Source organism: Nestor notabilis, unplaced genomic scaffold (genome assembly GCF_000696875.1).
Source record: "Nestor notabilis isolate BGI_N333 unplaced genomic scaffold, ASM69687v1 scaffold12868, whole genome shotgun sequence".
In the NCBI taxonomy this organism is placed as follows: domain Eukaryota; kingdom Metazoa; phylum Chordata; class Aves; order Psittaciformes; family Psittacidae; genus Nestor; species Nestor notabilis.
In genome coordinates this window covers 21,302-47,357 of record NW_009940636.1, presented here as the reverse complement: position 1 = coordinate 47,357, position 26,056 = coordinate 21,302, and the positions used below count along the sequence as shown (strand labels likewise).

The window sequence follows — 26,056 nt, the reverse complement described above, 5'->3', positions numbered from 1 at the left end:
GACATCTGCACTGAGCCTATGGATGTTTTACTTTTTTTTCCTTTTACCAAAGAGAGAGGAAAAGTCTGCAGGTTGAAAATAAATCAGCTTCTCACTAATGGCCTGCTCTGGGGTTTGCTGAACAGAAGGATAAAGCTCTACTTTATACTGCTAATTCCTCACTTTTCAAAGATTATGAAGCCAGTGATGAAAGTAGGTCTTAAAAACACTTTCTCTAGCATTTAAGTTTGATACTGATTTTGCCTTTCATGACATTAAAATATATCTTTAGAATTTCCACTACTCATTTGAATAATGGACTTTTGAAAAAATAAGATGAGTCATTGAAATACTCTTACCCACTTGATTATTTCTCTTAGCAGGTCTAAATGTAGCCTGAAAACATATTTCGACAGTTATTTCTGTGTTCTTGTTCAGGAGACTGATTTTCTCAGGTTTAAATGATGCAATTATGGACACATTTGCAATGCTTCGTGACCTGAAATATATTTTTAAAAGGTTGCATGTCATTTCCAAGAGCACTGGGTAATGTAGAAGCTGTTGGCTATTACTATCTGTAAACATTGATTTTTTGGTTGCTAATGTAAACATTTTTTAATGGCACTGGTAAAATTATTTTTCTTTACATATAAATGATTTTTTAAAAATAAAATAGCTTTCAGTAATTACAATAAATACTTTATGATGTCAAATTAATGGATAATCAATGTGTTTATCCTAAGGTTCTAATCCTTCCCTCAAGATAACAGAGCTCTTGTCCTGTTTTCCCAATAAGCAAGCTTCTTCTGCTCCTCTAGGGAACTTACTGACCTCCTCTGGGAGTGTAAAGCAGGGTGATAGGGTAATTCTTCATATTAATCAATAATCTTATGTTTCAGAAAAACTATTTTTCATGTAAGTAATCAAGATTTTGAAAAACAGTTTCAAAGGAACCCTGCATGTAAAAAACACTTTAATCAAAAGCAAAATGCATTAATCAGACCAAATGCTAGAGTGAAAGAAAAATGAGCATCTTCATTAATCAGATCTAAAGAAAAAAGCTGGTACTCCAAGGAGCATCATTTTATTTAATGAAATTCCCACCAGCAGCACCTTATTGTGGGTCAAAGGTCCAAACTGACCATTCATATTTAATAATCTTCTTTCATTATGAAATAAGTAGCAATTCAGTGATGTTTTCCTTCTTACAGTGGGGAGCCTCAGGTGAAAAGACAAGTGACATACGAAAGCAGGCTACATTTTAATTTAGCTCCTCAAGCAAGTAGTGGAAAATACACAGTACTTCGGGAGGCATGAGATTTGGGTTCTGTGAAGCCTGTCATTATTTTGTGAAAGTACTCAGATTGCTCTGGCAAGGTCCACATGCCAGAAAAGATGGGCTTCTTGCCAGAAATAAGTGCCAACTATTTCACTGCTTTCTGTCCTTACCCTGCAGGATAACTCTCTTCCCCAGATCAGCCTGCCAGCCAGTAAACGTCATGCAGGTTGTTTGGAAAGTGGTATCACCTATCTCAGGCTCAGCTATAAAAACCACTATGGCTACTGAAGTACAACCTGCTGTTACAGGGAATCACAGCATGGTTTGGATTGGAATGGACCTTCAAGATCATCTAGTCCCACCCCTCCTGCCATGGGCAGAGACACCTTCCACTAGACCAGGTTGCTCAAGGGTCTGTCCACCCTGGCCTTGAACACTGCCAGGGATGGGGCAGCCGCAGCTTCTCTGGGCACCCTGTGCCAGCACCTCAGCACCCTCACGGGAAATAATTTCTTCCTAATATCTAATGTAAATCTATTCTCTCCCAGTTTAAAGCCATTCCCCCTTGTCCTGGCACTGTATGTCCTTGTAAGAAGTCCCTCTCCAGATTCCTTGTAGGCCCCCTTCTAGGCACTGGAAGCTGCTTTAGGGTATCCCCAGAGCCTTCTCTTCTCCAGCCTGAAAAAGCCCAACTCCCTCAGCTGGTCTTCCTAGGAGACGTACTCCAGCCTTCTCTGGTCATCTTTGTGGCCCTCCCTTGACTCACTCCAACAGGTCCACATTGCTCCTAGTCCACGAGGTTCCTCTTGTGTCAGAGGCCCCAGAGCTGGATGCAGGACTGCAGGCAGGTCTCACGAGAGCAGAGTAGAGGGGCAGGATCACCTCCTTCAACCTGCTGTGCAAGTTCCTTTTGATACAGCCCAACATATGGTTGGCTTTCTGGGCTCTGAGCGCACATTGCCAGCTCATGTTCAGCTTTTCATCAACCAACACGAAGTCCTTCTCCTCAGGACTGCTCTCAATCCATTCTCTGACCAGCCTGTATTTGTGCAGGACCTTGCACTTGGCCTTACTGAACTTCACGAGGTTGGCACTGGCCCACATCTTGGGCCTGTTAAGGTCCCTCTGGATGGCATCCTTTGTGGTGTGTCACCCGCACCTTAATGTCATCGATGGACTTGCTGAGGGTGTATCAATCCCAGTGTCCATGTTCCTGACAAAGATGTTGAACACGATTGGTCCCAACACTGACTCCTGAGGGACACCACTCATTACTGGTCTCCAGTTGGACACTGAGCCATTGACCACAACTCTTTGAGTATGACCATATGGCCAGTTCCTTACCCACAAAATGGATGCACAAAGCAAGCCCCATTCCCTGCTGCTGCCCCTTCCCTATGGACAATGTGTCTGCACAGCAGCAGCAGCAGGTAGGGGTGTCTCCTGGCCCTCCTCATCTGGGCCCAGGACACTCCTGGCAGTCCCTGCCACCTGGCTTTCCCTGAATGCCCTAGCTCTTCCCCCACATGCTGCCTTGCCTTTCAGTGGTTTGATGATACATGATTAAAAGAGGTTTAGTCTAATGGTGTTTTTCGGCTAGCTACGATAGCAGTGATGAGGCAGTGTGTTAGCTCTGAACACATGGAATGAAAGAGCTTTTTGTTTGTTTTGCGGTTTAATTAACTAAATACTCAACTTGCATCTGAATCATTAAGCCCTCCATTCTAAAAGAGTTTACCAACCATAGCAGAATCACATTTCCATCAGCACCAACTGATAAGTCAGTAATGTCATTGTCATCTAAGTCTCTATGGCCATCTACTGATCTTCCAAAGAATTGGAGTCGTTGTCCAAAAGCAGAGTCCGATCCCAAAATTTTCTGGAAAAGAAAGTTTGGTTACTGAGTTAGCCACAAGCATGCTTAAGTCTGTAGATAGCAGCCTAAGCAATAGATTTTCACTCATACTCCCTGGATATACAACACATTGTTTAAACAAAGTGCTTCGTGGATGTTTTCTCCAATGCTTTTAAGCACTTTTTCCTCCCCTGTTGGAGCAGACAATGGACTAGATTTTTCTGTCTTGGGAATAGATCAACTAACTGACTGCTGTATGTCAGCTAATACTTACTGGAAGCTTTTTCACCTTACATTGAGCAACTCAAGGAATAGGAAGCTTAACAGGACTTCTAACAAATGCTTTCTGAAACCGGAAAGTCTGCATGGAAAGTGACATTAAAATTGCCATTATATCAGTATATAGAATATGCAAAGACCCTTGAAAGTATTTTCATTTAATATTACATATTTATAATTTACAGAGCTGGGATTTACTTAATCTCCATTGCTGTACATCAACCCTAAAAGCCTGAATAATGGATGTCTGAAACTGTACTGGAAATTAGGTTACTTCATACACAGGCATCAAAAATGGTAAGAGGCTCAGATGGAGCAGCTTGCAGGTCCTTTTCCTCTATATGCTTCAGTTATAAGCACCACAACATCAACCAGAACGTGCTGAGGCACAAAACTTGAAATAAACCATGAAAGTAACACTAGTCCTTTAAGAGGATGAAACAATAGCCAATTAATAGAAAATCCTTCTGTTTGCCTCTAGCAGATCTAAAGGCACAGAGTACAACATTATGCAACAAAGTTATTTACCTGAGAATATTTGGTACGTATAGTCTTTTGAAATCCATTGTAAATGTAAATTGCTCCAGAGTTTTGGTTTTCCAGTGGTGCTCCTATTACAATATCATTAAAGCCATCCAAATCAATATCTGCAAGTGTTGTGATTGCTGATCCAAAGCGAGCATTTTCTGACCCCTGTGGACCTTCCAAGAGTTCTTGTTGATCCAAAATTCCCTTTAAAAAAGGAAAAAGAAGAAACAGCAAAAACACTGCTATCATTGCACCAGATTAGACAAAGGAGCAGTATCTTTGTGCATTGTTTCTTGTTTCTGTTTTCCAGTACATTCCCCCTGGACTGCTCAACCCTGAATTCCTTCCCCATTGTATTGCCCATTCAGTTTGCATTATGTCCCAGAGTCTTGGCAAGCATTACACAGCAAAATCAAAGCATGCTATGCAAAGCACTAACTAACAGCAAATATAACCATATGCATGAAGCTTAAATGCTCTCACTGTCCTCATCTGACTGTTCTGAAAGTTTCACAATACATTGAAAAATACAGTTTCCAGTTTTGGATTACCAGTTTTTATGCAGAGGGAATGGAAATTATGTAACTGGACATAATTCTTTGAAACACAAATGGAATTTCCTAACTAAACTAATGCAAAAAACATGTGTCCAAATGCTAAACTCCTGACCTCTCCAGTACAAATAGAGAAAGAAAGATTGGAGATCTTTATAGTTAAATAATCACATTTACGCTAGCTTAAATTCAGCTCTCTGGCAAGTAGCACTCTCATCTTTAACCTCAGTTATCATACTGTGCTTAAAATTTTAGAAATACAGGCCAAGTTATTTATGAAAAATGACTAGAAAATTATTATTTGCGCAATGTGGACAAGTTGCACAAAACCAGGTTCCTTAAAAATAAGTATTTTTTTTATTATACTTTTAAATAATCTTAAACCTTATGTTTGACAAAGACTAAAAGGTGTAAGGATAGTCTTTCCATTTATTCAGTTTTCAAAACATGGAAAAAAATCCTTTCAGCTTTCTTCCCTATTTTGTGTCTAATTCTACAGTCAAATTCCACATCTACTGCTAGCAGTGCCACTTCCAGCACCTCCATCTACCCTGAAATTGCTTTAGGGTATAGAGTTTCCTGTGGCTCTGACTGTGAGATGCTGCTGAAGAGGATGGTCCTTCCCCTCTGTATGTTTGATTATGTTCTACCTAGTTAAAAAGACCACGTTCTGTTTTCTCTAATGGATGACAGGTATTAATTTAATTTGCATATCCAGACATCCAATGATTGCTTGAAATAATGTTCAAAAGTGCCAGAGGCTTTAGGACTATTAGTACATATATTCTGAAAACACTTACTACAGGTCTGAATAAAAAACACAGTCAAGCATCAGACAATAACAGTGAACAAAGGAGACAACATGAGTAATAGCAATCATCCACTGTGAAAGTCTACAAACAATACAGAAAGCTGGCAGAAGAACATTTATTAGAACTGTTTGGGGAATACTATTAGGTGTTGTACAGATCTGCCAAAATAAAATGCAAAACGATTAATTAGCAAAAGGCTTGAGCTAAGTTTTTCAGAGAAATGGTCAACCTTGTGTTATGTTTGTGTACAGTGCCTAGCACAGCACCTAAAATCAGGACCAGGAAGCCACCTAGGACAGCAGGCCCCTGGTCACTAGTAGTGCTCAGCTGCTAACTTGCTTTATTGACTCCATTTTGGTCTGTGCCAGCTGGTTTGTTCCCAGATTACGTGCACAAGCAGTTCTGAGGGAAGTCTGCAGCTGCTCCTGAAAAGCAGAATAGGCAAGATCACACTGGAAGGGATCCATCCACAGTCCTCTAACCAGGCAGGCTTGGCACAATTTACCCCTGCCCTTGTGCCACAGCCTGGGAAAAACACATGCTCCTTTCTTGTTAGAAAGCTACCACTCACAGTATTTCTAGTGCTTTGAAAAAGATATGCTAAATAGTGACTTAGGCCCTGAAGAGATCCAAGACTAAAGGCTTTTTAGCATGCATGTGGTCAGTCTGCTTTGAAAGAAGCTAGCCCTAAGCCATGCCAGCTTGAGCAAGCCTTCTGCACCACATGACTGTGGGGCCAAGGTTCACTCTTCCAATCATGCTCTGATTTAACAGAACAGATACTGCCACTAAGTGCTAATGCAATTTGGACTGCTTTTCCTTGATAAAACTGTAGTCCAGGGAAAACCAGTAAATCCCTCCAGCTGCAAATGAAACTATCAGCACTTATCATGGATTAAGAGGCAAGATGCTTATGCCAGCTTTGCTACAGTGCCATTTTTACCTTTGTGATGGAAAACATGTATACTCTCCCTTCCTCTTTCTTCAGGTCATTCATAAACATTGGTGCACCCACGAGCAACACATCTGTCACAGAATCCCTGTTAACATCCACTGAACACACCACACTGCCAAAGTAGGAGCCAATCTGAAATCAGTAGTCAGAGATTTTGAAAAGCATAATGTTTAACACCTGACTCAGAAAACTTACACTCAGAAATAGTCCAATAATAATGAATGAAACTGCCCATTGGAATGAAGTTACTATATAACATACTTCAGTGTTTGAAGAACCATATCCTTACCATGTCCACGGTTTCTGCCCAGTAGCTGCTGCTATGTCTTTACCACTCAGCGATAAGAATGCACACAGAGAATAAGCTATGGGAAGTATATTTTTTTTTATATTAAACTGTGCACAGGAAAATACCCGATTTCTGGTTGTCTTACAAACAGACAAAACCAAAATAATCTAAAATCACTGCTATTTTCCAAATGGAGATAAAGAGAATGAGTTTCTAAATCTCTCATTTGATGTCATCTACTTCACAATTTCTTGGGCCGAGTGGAGCTCATTGAATTTCTCCCAATTAGAAGTGTTGACAGATAAGACATTAAGTAGCTTTGTATATTATCTTTTACCACTAATTGGATGACTTCCTAAAATAATGTTTAAGAATTACAGTTAGCTTCACTGAAATAGTCTAGAAGCAGAGAAAAGTTCAAGTGGATTCTAAATGCATTGCAAGAAAGAGGAATTTTCAAAACAAACTGCAGTTTACTGCTGTGTCAATAAAAACAGATGCCTGCCAAAATCTGCATTCAGGACCAAAATACACTTGCCTGCTCGCCTCTCTGGGACTGCACAATTGCGATATTACCATCACTGTCAACATCATAAATCACTACTCTGCCAGTGTAGTTGGATCTTGGAGCGCCAGCAACAAAATAGACAGAGCTCTGAGTTGAGAGAACAGCAACAGAATAACCTGGGGAAAGAAGCCAACATTTAACATGTGTGAGAGACCATTAACTACAAGTTGTCAGTTGGTTATCCATAAAGGCGCAGAGGATGAGTCAATCTGGTATGTTAGTCAAAGAGAATGCTTCTTCCAGACAAGAAGTTAAGCTGTCACATATGCATAAAATTTGCAATAGTCTTCTGGAGAGAACAATGACACACAGATCAAGTTGAAACAGGTTTGCAGAATAGCATGGACAATAGCTTAGCCTATGCAGTAAAACATAGACCACAAAAATGTCACACTTGTGAAGGAGACAGGAAAAAGAGTGCAAAGAATACCCTTCCAATGAAGAAAAAAGAGAAATATGAGATGAACATTCAGGCCAGCCTTCAAAGCAGGGAGGAACACCTAGCTTCTGCAAAGCTTGCAGTGCATTTTCCCACAGCTCACCAAACCACAGCCCAGTGCTTTGGCTGAATAGAACAGGCTACATTAGTACTTGTCAGCTGAAGGGCTTAGTTTGATTGAACTTCTTTGAACATTTTAATCCTCATTCCCATTATTCTAACATTATTTGCTTTCAGGAAACTTCTTTTAATACCTGCAAATATTTTAAATATGTATTATCACTATAAATCTAGCATTAGTACATATTTTACATTTCTGTGGTTTAATTACAGCAAATTTATTTTAACAGAAGAAAACAAAATCATCGTTTATAAAGACTATAGTTAAACTGAATAAAAAAATCCCAGTAATTGGGCAGAATATGCAGGTCTTTAGCAAGCTACTGGCCAATGTGAGGAGCAGTCTAAAAGGATTATGCTTTCATCTTCACATATACCAGTCTAATTCAGGTGTGTGTTCAGACACTGTTTTTCTAGGGAGAGAACACCACTGGAGACTTGAAGTTCAACAAGCAATAATAGGCCAAGATTTTATTCTGAAAGTTAAGGCCATGTGTTCCTAATTAATATAGCATACAGCCATTTCAAGTGAGAGGCTTCAGTGCAGAACAGAGGCTAATCAAGAAAGCTGTGATATGCTAACTCCCTAGTGGAAGGTGTCCCTGCCCATGGCAGAGGGGTTGGAACTAGATGATCTCAAGATCCCTTCCAACTCAGATCAAAGATTCTATGATTTAGAATGGGCTCCCCCAAGCTCGTGAGAGAGACCTGGTATGGAGAGCTCTTGGTAGGGGTTAAAAGGAAGAGGAAGGAAAATGAAGAGACAGAAAAGACAACAGCATTGTTTGCTCCAAAAAGATTAAGGCCAGTATTCTAAAAGTGCCTTGTGGAGAAGTGCTGAAAGGAAATGACCTCATCTTTTAAAAATTATTCTAGAAAAGGAAGGAATAGAAATTCTGAAGAGATCACAGGCAGAAGAGCAACTGCTCATCAGGTTACACTGAGATTTATTCATTGTGCTGGATGCAAGTAATGCTAAGCCACAGGGAAAACAGCATGTTATTTGCAAAAAAAAAATCTCACTAAATAACTTTAAGGATAAGTTAGTCATATGTGCTTAACGTAGTAGCATTATTCAGGTATGAATCACTAGAGCAGGCACACTGCAGGTTTGCAGAAGACATTTCAATGATCTGAGAAGACAAACTGCTGGCCTCGTTGGGTCACAAAAACACGTCAGAAAATACACGGGCCTTGTAAATAAGACCTCTGTTAATCTGCAGCAATACTCCTGAAACTATAAACTGAATTGGATAAGGCTAAGAAAAGGGTGAGAACAGATGAAACAACAGCAAGTCAATTCTCATCCACATGTAATTGGGTAGGTATATACAAATATTAAAACTGAAGGAACCCACATTGATCAGTACAATATGCTAAGCAGCCTTTTCAAAACCCATGACTTTTTACATATCTGTGATAAAGCCTGTTATTTTTTTCACCTTACCACATTGATATGAGTAGAATTTAAAAAACACAATAAAGATTTAATTCAGCAGACTGTTGACCAGTAAATAAAACCTTTTTGGATGCAAAATTCTTTTCATATTCTCAAATCAGTTCTTAACAGGAATCTGGCTGGAGTTAAGTGCTAAGTTATTTAGTATCTTAACGAAGGATTGATACACGTCCAGGTTTGTATTTCAGCCCCTTACCTAGGTAAGAACTATGATTTCTGTCCTGTAGGATCTTTTCAAACACATGGCTTGGAAAGGTGGTGACCATCTCTGAAGACTCCTGAACTACTGTTCCACTCCAGTCATAGGCCCCAACAGCACCCAGCAGCAGAACATCCTTTAAAAAATAAAAATCTGCATTCTAAAACTACCTATTTTTGAAAAAGTTTTAGCAAAGCTTCAGTTATTATACATAATTTCCTACATCGCTGTGTTTAAGGCGGTGATGTACTGTCTAACGCAAGCAGGTTACTGGAGCTGCTTACAGTTACAATTTACATGCACGACTTTACTGCCCTGTTAAGAGGAATTATTACCCCTCTACTGCAAGAAGGTAAGTGACTGCTTTAGCTCCCATGGCACTGCAACTGAAGATGAAATGGGTTTATTTAAACACTGATAATTTCCCAAGCACGTCCACCTTGCTGCTGGTCTTGCCAAACCTATGCTTTTATACACTCATGTTCCTCAGAAGACTGAGAACACAAAACCAAAACTGTAAGAAAAAGCTCACGCCCCCTTTTTGCCAACAAAAGTGCCAATGACAGGACACAAAAGCCGATGGGCAAAGATACAAAATTTAATTCCTTAAGTAAGGAGATGTCCTTGAGGGAATGGTTAAAGATAAAATCCAAATTAATATGGCTTCTTATTTAGAATACTTAATACAGAAATACTTAGACTTATACATGGAAAAGATACATAATTTAGATTATCTACATTATTAGGATTCTTCACTGAACTGAGAGGCTGTTACAGCAAACTGCAATAAAAATAGGATATATAGTTTTCCTGAAGAAACTCCCAAATCTTAATTTTTGCCATTGACTAGCATCAAATGCTTGGTAAATTAAAACTTCAATTTGTGCAAATAAAGAGATACAAGAAAGAAACAACCTTCCTGTATTTTCAGTTGAAAGCTACTTGAACCTCACTGGAATTTACAAAAAGGACCTATTTGATCAAGATAATCTTAAAATTCAATAGCATGAAAAATATATCTGCTTTACTATTCTAACTGAAATAGTCTTTAAAAAACTATAATTAACTTTATAAATATTAGGTAAATTCTTTTCAGACTCGATTTATCTATGTTTTGGTGACTGCCTAGAAGCATACCAGCTTTAAAACATGGTTTCAATTTCTCTGAGTTACTCAACTGCAAAATATTAACTTGGGGAAATTGAATTTTTCACGCTACATGAACTCAGAAATCACTGAAATCATTGGATTAACACCTTTCAAAATCATTACATAAAAGAAACTTACTCAAGTTGACATATTAATGTATATTTTTTCATTTTAGAGATATACACAAGCTTCTAGAAGTGATTTTTGTGGTATTCCAGTAAAAGGAAGACCAAAAAGAGGATAATTTGACATTCCTCTGCTTGTAAAAAAATTGGTCAATGTGTTTTTTGTGTCTTACTTTGTTGCACTTCTAAATATTCATGTCCAGATAATTACATCTCATTTTATCATTAAATAATTAAAATCACATACCTTTTTCTGTGAGTAATACGCACTGAAGCCCACCTGTGACATTTCCATTTGGAATGTATCACCTTGATCTGTACCTGGTAAAACAGATATTCATGTATCATTAACCCTATAGAACCAGACAAGGGAACCAATCTTGCTGCCTCTGAGTATAGCTACATAGAACTGTACATTATTTTTTAACAAATCCACCAATTTTGATAAAGCATTTCCAGTGTTTACAAACAACGGAAATGTGGGAGCCGATAAACTGTAGAATATTTAGAGGATTTAATGGCAAATTGCTAAGATGAAGCCCCAATACTATGAGTCACTTCCAAAAAAGGCAGACCACGATAAAGATGCCTTGAATCAGCTTGCACAGTCTTGTCACTGTAGATAATCTCTTTGTTTCCTACAAAGCACTAATAATAAACTGAAAGTAGCAGCTTTAGTAACTGTATATTCATAATTTTCAAACAGAATATGAATGTTTACTCTCATATAGAACTTATAAAAACTGTTGTAATTATCTTGAAAAGTCCCGTGACTTCCAAGAATATTTCCTAAACTAGATGGATGAGCCTCAAGTAGCAGGAATTCAATGGAATTATGCAGCAAAACCCAAGAGGAGGAGCTCAACCAATCACTTTGACTTGATTTGCAGCATAAGCCTGGTAAAGGAGAGAGGTGAAAGAAGAAAAGATTTCATCCTGAGCACAGGAAGGTCACAGCCAGGAGAAGCTCCTCAGGGAAGACTGAGAGCAAGTCACAAGTCTCTCAAGGAAGGTCTAAATTTGACACTAAAAAAGTCGGGTTTAGGGGCAACAAAGTGCCTCTGAGTCACTTCTACAGCACATTTCTCCAAACAGTACACCTAGTCTTCTGATTTGTGTTTTAAATGTACACTTGCTTTAATTCACACAGATCAACCTGACAAGCATAAAATTACCTTTATTCCTCCAGTGGTAATAACTCCAAATACATTTGGACACATATGGACAAGCTCCCAATAGATGCCTGAAGCCCATGACTTGACTGAAGTTTTCAGCAACTGAGGAGTATTTCCCACAAACTGCAGAAACTAACTTGAAGCTCAGTTCCTGGGGAGCAGGGATCAGCCTACAGTTCCAACTGACCCTTGTTTTCACAGTACTATACTAAGGTGAAGCTAAATAAAATCTTCAGCTCATCAGTTGGGAAAATCTGATCTAGTTTTTCAGAGACATTGAGTATTTTACCTTCTATACTAAAAATGCGCTCTCCAAGTGTTCCTGCTTCTTCCAGTAGTGCAGCCTCAGAAGACACATTGAAGAAATACTTGTCTGTTGGATAACTAGCAATTCCTTTGATTTCTTTAATTAAGTTTTTAGTATCAAGTTCATGCCTGATTAAGTATCCCAAAACCTGGGGTAAAAAAGAACACAGACAGAAGAGTGAAGGAAATCATGGTGTTACTCCATGCAATTCAACTCAATTCAATTACCTTCATTCGTATTACCGAACTACTTATCAGACTGTATTCCTATACAAGGGACCATTCAGACAGGAAAAATACATAAACCAAGGCAAAGGAGAAAACCAATGAGGTTGCTCAGATAATAGTCATCTTCTTTTTTTTTCCCCCTTTTTTTTTTCTTTTTCACCACTTAAAGACAACCAATATTTTGCTAGTTCATGCAGATTAATGTTGCCTTAGCTTCAGTCTCACCAGCACAATAATGCATGCATTATATAGAGCTTCAATATAGAACGTGTACTTTCATACATATACAACAAAATGATCTTTCAAAAATTGCAATAATATACATAATTATAGTATTACTTACAGCAATGCCAAATCTGGTTATGTTGTCTTCATTGCATTTACCTATCACTGTTTTCAAGTTGGAGCCATCATGGGATTCACCATCTGTCACAACAACCATTACTTTTGTGGCTGTTGGGCGTCCTCCTGATTCAGGTGAGAAGGCATGCTGTCTGTTATAAAATATTGGATTTATCACATGTCCATTTATAATGGATACAATTCAGTATATATACTGTAATGAATATGTCCATCACTGACTTTTTAATTTGTAAATTAACTATCTGCAGTAAGAATTTTCAGTTATGCTCCTAATAGCTTCTTCTGAAAGCACAGCCCAAAGAGCCATCAGAAATGTAATCAAGGAAGTAAAGAAAAATCCAGCCAGGACTGGGTGTTATTTCTGATAGAAATGTACACACCAGGGAAAACAATACTTTTTTTGTACAACTGCTTCTAAATAAAAAAGGGTGGGTTTTTTGTCAGAACTATTAATGTTTTATAACACCAGAGTAGTCAGGAATTGGGTCCACCAAATTCAAAATGAAGTAGAAGAGTACTAATAAAAGGTTCCTCAATACTACTGCAAATACTGACTCCCCTAAGGCTGAGTATGTTCCTAAACAAAATTTTCAAGGCCATTTGATTCATTATATATTTTGGCCTAGAGTCCTGTCCTGCAAAACAACATCTTCCTTCTGAGAAACAGACCTGGTTTGTATATGCATTCAGTCATAGCACATTTTGCATGCTGCTGGTGCTGCAATGACAAACTGACAGCAGACAAGAGATCTTATTTTCTCTGCAAACACCAATCTTACTGGTCCCACTGAATCCCTGGATAAACTTTTCTTTCTTTCAGTGGTCTTGTATCTTTCCTAAAAGCTTGCCCATGGTGTTCATTGAACTGTCATGTTTACACATCTATGACAGCTCAAACAATTCTGTTGAGTACCAGAAATACTTTAGTGTAGGGTCTAACCCAATGGTTTTCGGCAAATTTAGTTTATATATCCTTGTAGTGTTCACATGGGGCACTCTAAATATACCTGAGTGATTCTGCCTGGTGCTGAGAGCCTCCTGAGAGGCTCCAAGCATATGCACTCCCAGTAGGAATGAAATTCAGCATGTGCTCATTGTCTGTAAGATAAGTTACAACAGTTGCACAGTAATCATCAATGTATTTTACCTTGCATTGTCAATGGCTTTGAAAGTATTAGTGAGATCTCCTCCCTTCTGATACGTTCTCGCCATTGCTTTAACAACCTGATCCTTTGTTTGATATGTACTCAAGTTGAACACTACACGGGGATTATTAGCATACTGAATTAAACCCACCTATGCAAGAAATAAATTATGTTAGGTCACCTCACATTACATTCACATATAATCATGACACTTATCGCTTTGGAGTAAAAGATCTGCAAAGGCACATGGGGTTATAATTTTCTTCCAATACATATAAAACCAATTAACATTAACAGGTTTGGAAAGCAAAGAAAGCTATAATGCTCTTGCACCTTATGTCATTTATTATGGACTACATTATGTTAATGCAAACGATCTGAAATAGTAGGCATTAAATGTTTGCTTGGTTACTTCTGGAAGAGCTAATGGATAGCAATAGAATGAAGAGCTCTGGGAAAAATGAGAAAATAGCAAAAATTCTACAAGCTGACAGCACCTCAATCTGATCTCTTCTAAGAAAATCCTAAAGGTTAGTTACTTGACAGCACTTCAAACCCTATTTATTTTTAATACAGGTGAAGCTAAAGACATATGCTGAGTACATTTAGTATGAAAGAAAAAAAGAGATGATGCTAAAGGTGAAGTTCAGAAAGGACTGAGCAGGAAGCCTAGCTTTTAAGCACCTCACTTCCAAACTAGCCCAAGGAAGAAGGCAGCCTTTGGGAGAGAGATTTCCAGTGCCCCAGTCTTTGTTCCCAGAACTGTTTATGGAAAATGGACAACTGCAAAGACAGAAAATGTTTAAAAAAAAAAAAAAAAAAAAGCAGCAGTAAAATTTTCCTTACCATCATCAAATTAAAAGGAAAAAAGAACACAAAAACCAGAGAGTAACCAAGCAGGAAAAACTATTCTAAAGATGCAGCAGTTGAAAGTAAGACTCACATGAAAAACCCCAAAAAAATCTATTCTACCTTTACCACATGCCCACAGGCTATATTTTAATTACTTTTACACCTAAGGCACAAAAGAGATCTGACTCCTATAGCTATAACCTAGACTTTTATTTCGGCTGGTTTATGTTTGAATCGAATTTCTAATCCCTTTCAAAACAGGCTAGCTGTGAAATAAAAAACAATAATGAAAGGTACAGGACAACAGTATAACCTGTGGCTTTACGGGAGGTACTGTAGTACACTTGGTTTCCTTTACATTTGCTAGCAAAACCCATTTCCTTTTTATTGTTGGTCTCTCTCGAAGAGGTCTGCGACTTACCTGGGTCTTGTTAAGGCCTATGTCTAAGCCTTGTACAAATTTTTTCAAAAATGCCCGCACTGCGTCCCAGGGATAAATGCTGTTTGACTCATCACAAACCACCACAATGTCTATAAGGGAGGAACACTCTAAAGTAAAAATAAAAAGCGGACATTAAATGCACTTTCAGTTTCAACATAATTCTTTGGCTAAATCCAGAGGTGCACATTTAGGTCTCACACAGGCAACACTTCAGTTTTCGCCAGAACAAGGACTCAATAGAAGCATACGCAAATTCCGAGCCTGCACTGGTGCTGTGCCTCTTAATTCAAAGGACTGAGTCCATATTTATACCAGCATTGGGTCACAATTTTTAAGTCCTTATGTGTGAATCACAGGACTTTGGTTTTTGCCTATACATTTTTTTTAAAAATCCCAAATTAGTAGTCCCTGACACAACATATCTTGATTTCACCTGACATGTTTCTTTAACAGAATCTGGTTTGCACGTTGTCTTACTTTGAATAGCAGGAGTAAAGCTTCTTAGGAGCTGGAAACTTGGACTGATTTCAGAACAGACTCCTGTTGCATAGTATTGGCTTCCACACTGCTGTGCCCACAGCGGACCACAAGTCTTAAAAATAACAACAAAAAGAAACTATAAAAATGACAAATATTTGTCTTTATCCATACACAAAAGCACAATAAACAGAACTACAGACATATAGGATCAGAGGAGCCCTCTTGGGTTATCAAGCCAAATCCCTTGCAATCACAGTGTAATACCTCTAACGGGCTTTCTCACTGAGAGTGTTTTCTATTCATGATCATCCTAGTGCCTCCTTCTGCAAGCTGGCCCCTTCAGACTATGCACAGCTATAACATCTGGGAGTGTGACTTGGTCTGCAAGCAATCTGAGCTGCTTTAAGCCACCTGCTCTACAAACTGTTGGTTTAAATCTTGAGCTGGTATTCGCACATTTGCAGAGAAGTACTTCTACTAACCAGGAGATGGCATCAGAGCCATGAGCATGCAGGACGCTGCGAAGACAGGAGAGTTGTTCTTGCGGTAAATCCGATTACCACCAACAGTGTGACCAGACCGAACGGTTTAGAGACCAGTGCGCACACAGTTCTTACTTTGAGAAGCCTTGTTCCCAAGGGAAATTCACTTTGTGAAAATAGTTATGTTAAACTCATGTTATGCACTGTCCTATTTAGCCCTCAGGTACGTGTTTCACTGTCTTTCAGGGAAACTAATTTTGCTTCTTTTCTGAAAATAATCTTTGTAAAAAGAAACGTTTTCAGTTCAGTTAACGAGCTGGCTGCACGAGAGCCAGGCCTCTGATATCACAAGGATAGGTACAAAAGTTCCTGTGTATCAAAGATGGACGCTGAGACAGTATTTTGTAATGAGGATATTTGGGAGGCCGGGAGGGATTTTCTTTTTGAATAAAAATCATGTCACAAACTGAATAAAAAACCAGAGCCTCTACATAACCTCTGTCCAGCAGTTCTGAAGGAAACTTCATTATGTGTAGTTTCTGACTGCCCTACCTAGTTGGGAAAGTCTGGAAAACAGAAAATGCACCATCTCTATTCAGGAAGAGAAGAGAGAGTGAATGGCACTATTACCCTTTTCTTAAGAACACTGGAAAAGAAAAGATAATTAAAGGCAGAAGTAAATGGAAAATCACATATTGGTTTACCAGTGGCAGACCACACCAAACTATCTTAATATATTTGACAAGATGGCAGATTTTCTAGAAAAGAGAAAGGAAATACATCTACATAATCTGATCTCGAGGTAAGTGCTCTTTTTAGTGGCTACATGGAGCATGATTAGTTTTACTGGAAAAGATGGATATTTACAGAGGTGAGATGCACAAAATATCTATACTGGTAACACAAAACATCTATATTGGTAACTGTGAAGCTGGAACAGTGCTACTAGTTTTTAAATTAAAGCTGTTTTTCAATTTGAAGTTCTCTGAAGATTAATCTCATTTGCCTATTTTCTAGTTTCCTAGTAACTCAGAATGGTGATGTTAATCTTTAAGAAAAAGTAGAAATGTTCTAAAATGTTCTAATAAGCTTTGCTCATCTTTGCTTAAAAAAATAACGAAAAGTTCTAATGTTCTAGTGTCGTTATAGTTAGAAACTTAAGATGCAACATTAATGCAGGGGAAAACTGGGAGATCACATATGAAGAACAGATGAAGTTGAAAAGTGGAACACTAGAAAGCAGCATAGCCTTGTCCTTAAGGACTAATGTTAAGAAATGCAGACATAAACTAGGTGCTCACTAAGTGGAAAAGTGAACAGCAGACTGATCAGGTACTGGTTGATCACAGGGTGACCATAAGCTTGCAGCCAGCATGCAAATCAAATATGGCCTAAAGACACGTGACAAGAAACACCTGCAGTCGAGACAGGGAAATTCAAAATACACTACATAGTGTCGTGGAAACACTCGTGGAATACAACAAAAATGTGTTTGTTTAGCAAAGCAAAGGACAATTGAGAATGATTGTGGGGTGTTAAATACAGAAAGGAGGTTTTACATGTAGGAGATAGGAGCTGTTCCTTTCAACTATATGCGAAGTACTTCCCCAAAAACAGACTTGACAGAAACACAGATCAGAAATCTGGAAAGAAGCTGCTAACCATCAGTGAAATTCTTAAGCACCTTTCCAACAGGACTAAGCACGCCTCAGAAGAATGTAATGAGCATGTGGAAATTGCTGCCTTGTGCTTAGGATACCTGTGGGAAGCAATCACATGGCATCAAATTAGCTGAACCAGCAGGACTCACAAGCTATAGCACAGACATGCCAGGCTGGGTCACGCTCCAGCCAAGCAGTGCAGGGTGCAAGCTGAGATGGAGGCTGAGGAGAAGCCACAGGAGGAAGGAGCACCATAAACTCGAGGAGGAAGCCCTGAGCATAAACCAAAGAGCCCATCACAGAGGCCAGCTGCCAGAGACAGTGTCTCAGAGAGAAGGCGTGGCTGACGGCAGCTTGCAATTACAATCAGATGGTCTCCTCTTAGTTGTGGCAAGAATTAGACAACAAGTCCTGGGGCTTTCGATGTTTGCTGAGGCTGAGTCACAAATAAGCACCTGTCTCTAGTACCCAGTTCTCCTTATGTCAAAAAGAACTCCTGTTGCCAAAGACATATCTAACTGTTCATCTCTTAGCATTCAGTGGTTTTTTTGTTACTTTATGAAATTTAAGGAGAATCAATCAATAATCAGGAAATTCTTTTTAAGTAAGAGAAGTTCAAGAATTATTAGAAAACACAAGTTTTCCTGCATGACATGTGATTTAAAACCACAGCAATTACTGATACTGGTTGAAAGTGGGTATGCATGGGACGATACTAACAGCAACTAAAGGTAATATCCAAGAGTCAGAGTAAGATTTTTTTTAATCAGTGTCTTCTCAAAACAACATCAAGAAGAAAACTGTTGCTGTATTTTGAAGTTCTGGTTAACTTTACTAACTCCAAGAATGCTGCTGGAAAGGTTGGAATTAGACTTACTTTTAAGTATTTCAGTGAACTGGGGTAGGTGGTAATGAAGATAATAAACATTTGAATACTTTTGTAATTACTAGGAAGATGCAACACAAAAATACAAAGGTTAAAGTGAACCTCAAAGCTCTTTTGTCTGTAGTTTATTGTTTCACTGAATTACTGCACATGCCTACAACGATGTATCAAACTGGAATACACATACACTGCAACAGTTTTCATGCGGTTAACACTGTAAAAAAGCCTATTAAGCAGGCACCAACTTGTTTCAGTTATGCAATCTGTTTTACTAGCCACAAGGAGAGTTGTTTGAAAAACATACACATATTTTGTGTATATCCTCCAGCTCACCAACCAAATGAAACATACTGCAGATCCACGGAACTAGAAATGCTAACATCTCAGGGTAACAGTCTCTGTGCAAGGGCATGCGGAGGGAGGCAGATTCCATGCTGTCTTTTGAAAGCGTAACCAGAACTATACAAGATTGCCTTAGAGATGTCCATGGTGGAAATATTGCCTATGTTGTCTGACTCATCACAGAATCTTTAATTATGTGCCCTTCCACAGGATGCTTATATAAATGATAGCAAGATTCTATAATTTTCCTGACTTTTGAACAGGTAATGACAGTAGGATGGAGTATTTTAAAATATGCAAAATATGTACTAATCTATGCTGCATAATAAAATACATTCGGCTTGGACTTATTAAAAAAAAAAAAATGTGGAGAATTCTGGTTTCTTCATTGTCCTCAGGAATTTCTATGTGTATTGAGTATGTCCTTGATACATACCAAAAATCCTCCTGTCTTTGAGTTCTGTATCAGAGTCAAGCCAAGGTTCATGACTTCCTTTATCTCAGTCACGTTTGGAATATTTATTAGAGCTGAAGGAAAAAAAGATTAAATAATGACAGAATAGTAAATAAGATATAGAAGCAACTTAGCAGGTTAGAATTCATTTTCGAAATCTTGATTTCTCAGGATCTAAGATTAATTTTTCCAAATGGCTGCCTACAATTCTCAGACAAAAGAAACAAAAGCTAATCTTTGTCAAAAACTTGCTAACCATTAACTACAGACATTAATTCAGTATGTCCATTTAGAGGACCTGCGCTTGAAAGAGCTAAGGGCAACAGGGAGAAAGAAACATATTTTTGTGTATTTTTGGCTGGCTGAGTTGTTGCAGCTGAGCAGCTACTGTTACATTCCTCAGGACACCAGACTCCTCTCATCTACTATCAGGCTTTAGACAAAAACATGGAAGGAGTTGTAGAGGACAGAAATGATCTGCACCACAAATAAACATGAAGCAAGCATCTCAGCACACACCGCTGCCCTGTATTTTCACTGTATCCAAAAGTGAATCGCATTTTATACTTAGTTTGCAAACACACAGAGGCAGAAAAAGCCACTCACACACTCGTCCCTCGTACACTCAACATTGACAAGTCACCCCGGGCATCCCAGCATGGACTGATACCTGGACCTGAGGTCCCCCTCAGCTGGGTGGTCCAGCTGAGCAGTTTGCTAGTGCACATACGCACAGATGCCAGGTTTGGTGAAGATGCAGACACTTGCTGCCCCAGCACCCTCACTAGTCCCCTGGGTTGTGTCCTGTGGTTCTGCTCCAGCTGTCAGCATGGGGCCCTCCATGGCACAGAGCCCTGGTCCCCTTGCCATCAGTTGGTTTTGGGACACACACTGTTCCCAGCCCATAGCTTGAGGTTAAGGATCCCAGTTGCTGCAGTATCTGGTGTTGAGACCACAGGTCAGGACACCCATAGCTCAGCCTGACTCCAACAGCCAGCACCAATTTTGGCTCACACACACACATGCGTCTCACCTGCAGCTGGCACTGAGTCCTTGAAGCACTCACACACACATACAAATAGTGAGATAGTTAAGAAAAGTTTTAATAAGATAGATAGGCCTGGTACAAAACCAAGGAAAAACTGAACAACTGGAGCAAGGCATTACTTGTTACAACTTACCTTGTAAATTCAGTTTTTTACATGTGGTTTTGGACGTACCAACAGGACATGCATAGATATCTCCAGTTCTGTTAGAGGGATAGCCACTCCAGGGTGAACCAACCAACAACCTAAAGTAACAGGAACTTCATTAGGAATTTAGTGACACTGGAGAAGTCCAGCAGCACTACTGCATAGCACACTGTAGGTAACAGGTAAAGAAGCTTTTACCAGATATAGCACCTAAGGCACTCAAGAGTCTTCTCCAGAGCTGCTCAGAAGCTTTACTTATTGTTAATACAGTGGATTCAGCAGGGACAGCTTTGGTGTAGGAGCCTCTGGGGATTAGGCTGCCTCAAATACATGTACTGTTATTTCTGTGACAGTACATCACAGTGTCAGAAGAAATACAGCAGAGATATTAATACATACAGATGCATACAAATTTTGAAATGTACACATTGGGGATTGAGACAAAAAAAAATTGCCTTGTCAGTTAATGGTTAACTTATTCCTTTCAAGTTGTTATTTTAACTGATAAGAAGCATTTCCTACAGGATCTGCTCAGCAACAGTCAAATGCTTATGTCTGAGCTTGAACACTACCACACCTTGACAACACTGAGTCAGAAAGAAAATACTGCAGGTGGTAACAGCCTGCTGCATGAAGCATTTAGTCCTGAACAGAAAGATAGGACTTAGGTAATTTGTGCCTACAATACAAAGTGATTCACTTTCTCAGACTCCTTTCTTTGTCTGACGTAAGGTTTTTGCTCTAACATCTGCTCCTCAAGACCACTTCAATTTTACCTGAAAGCCTTCACAAAGCTGGGAATACTGCTTAAGAATACTTATTCTTCAGCACAAGTCTATGAGAGAGTAAAACCAACAGACAGTACAGGGCCACAAAGGGCTGGCAAAGACAACTCATTATGCAATTTAATGACCAGTGAAATAAGGGTAAGGAAAAACATTACCATAAGAAAATGACCTCAAGGTGTATGAAAAAAACAAAGGAACAGTTCATTACAAAGCAGAGACTGGGTTTTTGCTCCAGCAGCAATATGGCTGTCATACAGAACAGTCTATGGTTATACTTAATTCATTTATGGGACAGTCAAAGGACAAGCAATGGGACCCCAGCACAAAATATGGAGTATCACAAAAACCATCTTTTCTAGTTGGTCAATAGGTTGGTAGAAACAAAATTGTTGTACTCCGAAATTTTGTAAGTAGCCAAAGATAACAAGCCAAGAAAGCGGGAAAGGTACTTTTTACAGGGACAGGTAGGGACTGGACAAGGGGGAATGGTTTTAAACTGGAAGAGGGTAGATTAAGATTAGGTATTAGGAAGAAACTCTTTACTATGAGGGTGCTGAGGTGCTGGCACAGGTTGCCCAGAGAAGCTGCGGCTGCCCCATCACTGGCAGTGTTCAAGGCCAGGTTGGACACAGGGGCTTTAAGCAACCTGCTCTAGCGGAAGGTGTATCTGCCTGTGGCAGGGGGTTGGAACTAGATAAGCCATTCTGTGATTCTATGACTTCAATGCAAGTCTTACATTCTTGCTGCTTTCTGAGGAATATAGTCTTTTTTGCACAGCAGAAACCAGAACCATCATAGCTGAGGACCAAGTAACCAGAGTTCATGAGAAACTAATCTATCAGTCATGTGCTGATAGATGATGCAACCAGCAAACACTTGCAGGGATACAGAGGACTGGATCTGGTTACTAGTGACTGTCAGGAGGAAAACATGCTTTACAGTCTTCCCCCTTTTTATGGACTATAGAGTTAATTACTGTTATAAAACACTAACTGGGCTGATGGAAGAGAGGAAGGACTAACAGTTTTCATGGAAACACAAAACAGTTTTAAAAAGGACGGCAGCACTGCGTGTGTAATACCTGAAACATTTTTTCCTCGTTAACTGTCAAGCTGAAAATTGCACTGTACATTTTTCTAATTTTCCCAGAAGGTAAATGTATTTTGGAGTCCCTGCCTGAGGACAGCTACTGTTCAAAGAATGACCGTAACAGATCTTGGAAATACCCATGCACCACTCTGTCTGAAGACAAACGCTATCCACAGAGTTCAGAAAAAGCACTTCTCTCCCTTTCAGCATGCATGCGTGCATGCTTACACTCACTCCGTGGGTTTTAAGCTGCTCAGCAGTAATGCGAGCTCTGAAACTCCCGTTTCCCCCAACGTCAACATTAATTCCAGCCTAAACATCTATTTAAACCAAGGAACCATCACTCTTCATAGCAAATCCATTTCTAGGACTTAATATTCACAAAATTTTACTTTTATTACAACTATCCTTGTAGCTGTCACATGGTACAAACGAAAAATGTAAGCCAAACAAGGCAGACTGTTCTAATCTTAAACCCATATCTAAATCTATGCCAACTGTGCCCAAAGCAAACTTAATTGTGTCTTTCATTTAGCTTGCACTCCTCATACTCTACCACAAGTTATTATACTGTATTCCCTTTTGCCGTATTAGTTTTCCTTGTAGATTTGTAGGGTGCAGGAATCTCAATGCTGTAACTATGCTGTAAGCCAAAAAAATGCCACCCCGTACACAGAATTTAACACTTAGACCTATTACTGACATTGTGATTTTCAGAAGTGAACACAATTATTAACCCCCTTCCTTTATGTGACTTAATTAGCCTGTCCTGCCGTCAACACACTCCTCAGAAAAAGTTACTAACCAACTTTTGCCAAGCCTAGCCCTGCACATTTGGTATCAATTAATTGCCAAACTTAAATAACTTTAGGAAATAACTTTATTATTATTCCTTTCATATCCTGAGCCTTACTTAAGCTTAATATTAGCCTTAATCTATATTAGAAATCAGCAAGTCCTACTTGCCTTCGAAAATTAACTAAAACCATTACAGTAGATAGTTACACAATACCACTCTGGGAATATGCATGAGTATTTTTCTGAAACATCAGAAGTGAAGAAAGCAGAAGAGTATCTGGCTAGCATCCTGCTAACTACAAAGTATTTTTTACTGTGATTAAACATGAAGCAGAATGAAAGAGAACTTATCAGGAAAGAATGTTAAGAAATGAACACTAAAATACTTGAAAATGCTTGTTTCCAAATAAATGGTATAAGGTCTAGTTTATTAATTAAGGGCCATTTTCAGCCATGAATTAAATATTTATTTTAATGAAATTTCCTTATGCGTCTTTGTAGACTGTCTTTACACAACGCTATAGTGATTAGTGTGTAATACTGCCACTGTTTTTACTATTCAGCTCCTTAATAAGTCTCCAACACTGTACACAAAGCAATGAAACTACATGAAGTCAAATAAAGTTCAGCGGCAATGCCATACCACACAGGCTGCAGGAGTGGCAGATCAAAGTGGAACAGAAATTATTTCTGGGAAATTACACCATGACAAAGCTAGTAACTGGCAAAGTGTGATGTAGCAGAAAACAAAATCAGAATTCATGGCGAAGGGCTGAATTCCCAGCTGTTGTCAGAGCAAGTTTTCTATTTTCTTTTTTTTTTTCTTTTCATGCATTTGCTCTTTCGTGTGTTTTCTAAACACAAAGATGGCTAATAGGAAATAGGAAAATAAAAGTAGAAAGGACCTCTTAAATCATCTGGACCTTTCCCCTACAATTACAGGAAGTGATGAATAGATATGAAAACCTCTTCACTCTCATTGATGCTTCTCTGCACACCCTAAAATACTTCTCACCATCTAAAACTTCCAAACTTTTGAACGAAAGACTTGAAACTTCAAAAAGTAGTTTTTTGAAGTTCATAGCTCGTAGTAGTGAGCTTATGGCAAGAAGGTTTAACTGACAAACTTGAAAGGTCTAGAAGACAGACGGCAGAGCTGCTCCAAGCAGGGAAAAGGCAAATTGTAAGGCATGCAATCAGACTAAGCAAAAACTGAGTGAAGAACTCAGTGTTAGCAGTGGTCCTGGCACTGGAAAGACAGAGCTGTAACAATAGCGGCTTTTTCTTAAAGGAGAAAAAAAAAACCCCAACAAAAACAAACAAACAAAAAAAACCCACCTGGCAGAAATTACCCTCCTCATTAAAATTATAAGGCTTCAAAGTGTATTGATTTCAACAACAGTTGCTACACAAATGTGTCTTTTCAGCAAAAATATCTCATTGGTCTGAAGAGGCAGCACACCACCTCAGGAGAAAGGGCTGTTGGGCTTTGAGGACTAGTGAAAAGTATGCAGCGATTTTTAAAACTATTTAGTAGTGCAATGATTATGTGACACATCAGTATGGGCAGTGTAAAGTGTTGTTACTGACATGATACGGAATGAAACTAAGATGTTTTAAAATGGAAAAATCCCATAAAAAATTCCAAAACAAAATTTAAAAAATCCAGATCCTAAGCACACACACACAGATGAGCAGGGTGGCTGCAACTTGATTGCAAATAGTACCTCAACAGCAGTCTTGAGATTTAGCACTGTCATGGGATGTATCCACAAACTGAAGACACGTATGTGTAGAACAAAGCATTTTAACAGCTATATACAGTTACCCAATCTTCCTTACCTGGCACAGATATAAAATCAAGTATCAGCATGAAGTAAGTACTGCTATCTCTGCAGAATGTACTATCAGCTGCTGTCCTCGGACAAACTTGACAAGGTACAATCTGCCTTCCTAAAATATTATGCTTATAAAATGACAGAATTTGGTCTCAATTGAAGGCTCAAATACAGATGATCTCATGACAGGGAGAAAGAGAGTGTGAACTGAATGATGTTTCTCTTGTGGCTAATTACTTGTAGGGCGGGCTGCCTAAACTTCTTTTACTGATGAGTTTCTTTGGTGTTCACAATCTTCCTTGAGTTCATTAGAGAGCTCCTGTTTAGAAATTCCCACCAGACACCGTGAAAAGCTTGAGCTGTGCTTGACTTGCAAGTTTGTCCTTATTTATGAGCCTCACATGCCATCAATGCACAGCACTTCAGTGTCCAATTATCCTGGATCATCTGACTCTACACAAAAAGGGCTCCCTTGCTGGTTTGTGTCACGGCTTCTCAACACGTACAAGCCCCCTTTATAGCCCTGTGTTCCTGGTTTGACTATCTTTCCTCTTCTCTCTGAACTCATCTTCAAGCAAAAGTAAGAATATACCACTGTATGCAGTCCAAATTCTGCAAAGATTTTCCACTCTTCATCATTTTCTATAGCTCTTATTGCCTCAGGAGATGTACCTCCCAGAAATACAGCTGAATAATATAACTAGCATCTACTGTTTTTTCCTGTATCTCTCTTTTGCACACTCTTAGAGAGTATAGGAGGATTTTTAAAGCTGTATTTAATACAGCACCATGTGATTTTATTAACAGAAGCAAGGTCTAGGAAGTGATGAAATTTCTGGCAGATCTCAGATTCTGGATAACCTCTCCCTTGGAGGGAGATGCCACCCCACCAACATTTGATGTTGTGAGCAGCCTCACTGTGCCTGAACAGCATTTTCAAGTGCA

The 26,056-nt window shown here is 39.0% G+C and overlaps 1 protein-coding gene across 1 annotated transcript in view; it reads right to left on the bottom strand.

Moving 5' to 3' along the window:
- Positions 1-26,056, bottom strand: part of ITGA2 (integrin, alpha 2 (CD49B, alpha 2 subunit of VLA-2 receptor)) — a 46,069-nt gene that overhangs the window by 17,533 nt on the left and 2,480 nt on the right. Inside the window, exons 2-15 of the mRNA XM_010020459.1 lie at positions 20,587-20,696; positions 19,388-19,479; positions 15,578-15,692; positions 15,080-15,207; positions 13,809-13,957; positions 12,642-12,792; positions 12,054-12,219; positions 10,837-10,910; positions 9,313-9,451; positions 7,069-7,214; positions 6,230-6,373; positions 3,921-4,124; positions 3,001-3,137; positions 339-478 (exon numbers count right to left, since the gene is read on the bottom strand). Coding sequence (XP_010018761.1) covers positions 339-478; positions 3,001-3,137; positions 3,921-4,124; positions 6,230-6,373; positions 7,069-7,214; positions 9,313-9,451; positions 10,837-10,910; positions 12,054-12,219; positions 12,642-12,792; positions 13,809-13,957; positions 15,080-15,207; positions 15,578-15,692; positions 19,388-19,479; positions 20,587-20,696 — 1,895 coding nt within the window. The remainder of the gene's footprint in view (positions 1-338; positions 479-3,000; positions 3,138-3,920; positions 4,125-6,229; positions 6,374-7,068; positions 7,215-9,312; positions 9,452-10,836; positions 10,911-12,053; positions 12,220-12,641; positions 12,793-13,808; positions 13,958-15,079; positions 15,208-15,577; positions 15,693-19,387; positions 19,480-20,586; positions 20,697-26,056) is intronic.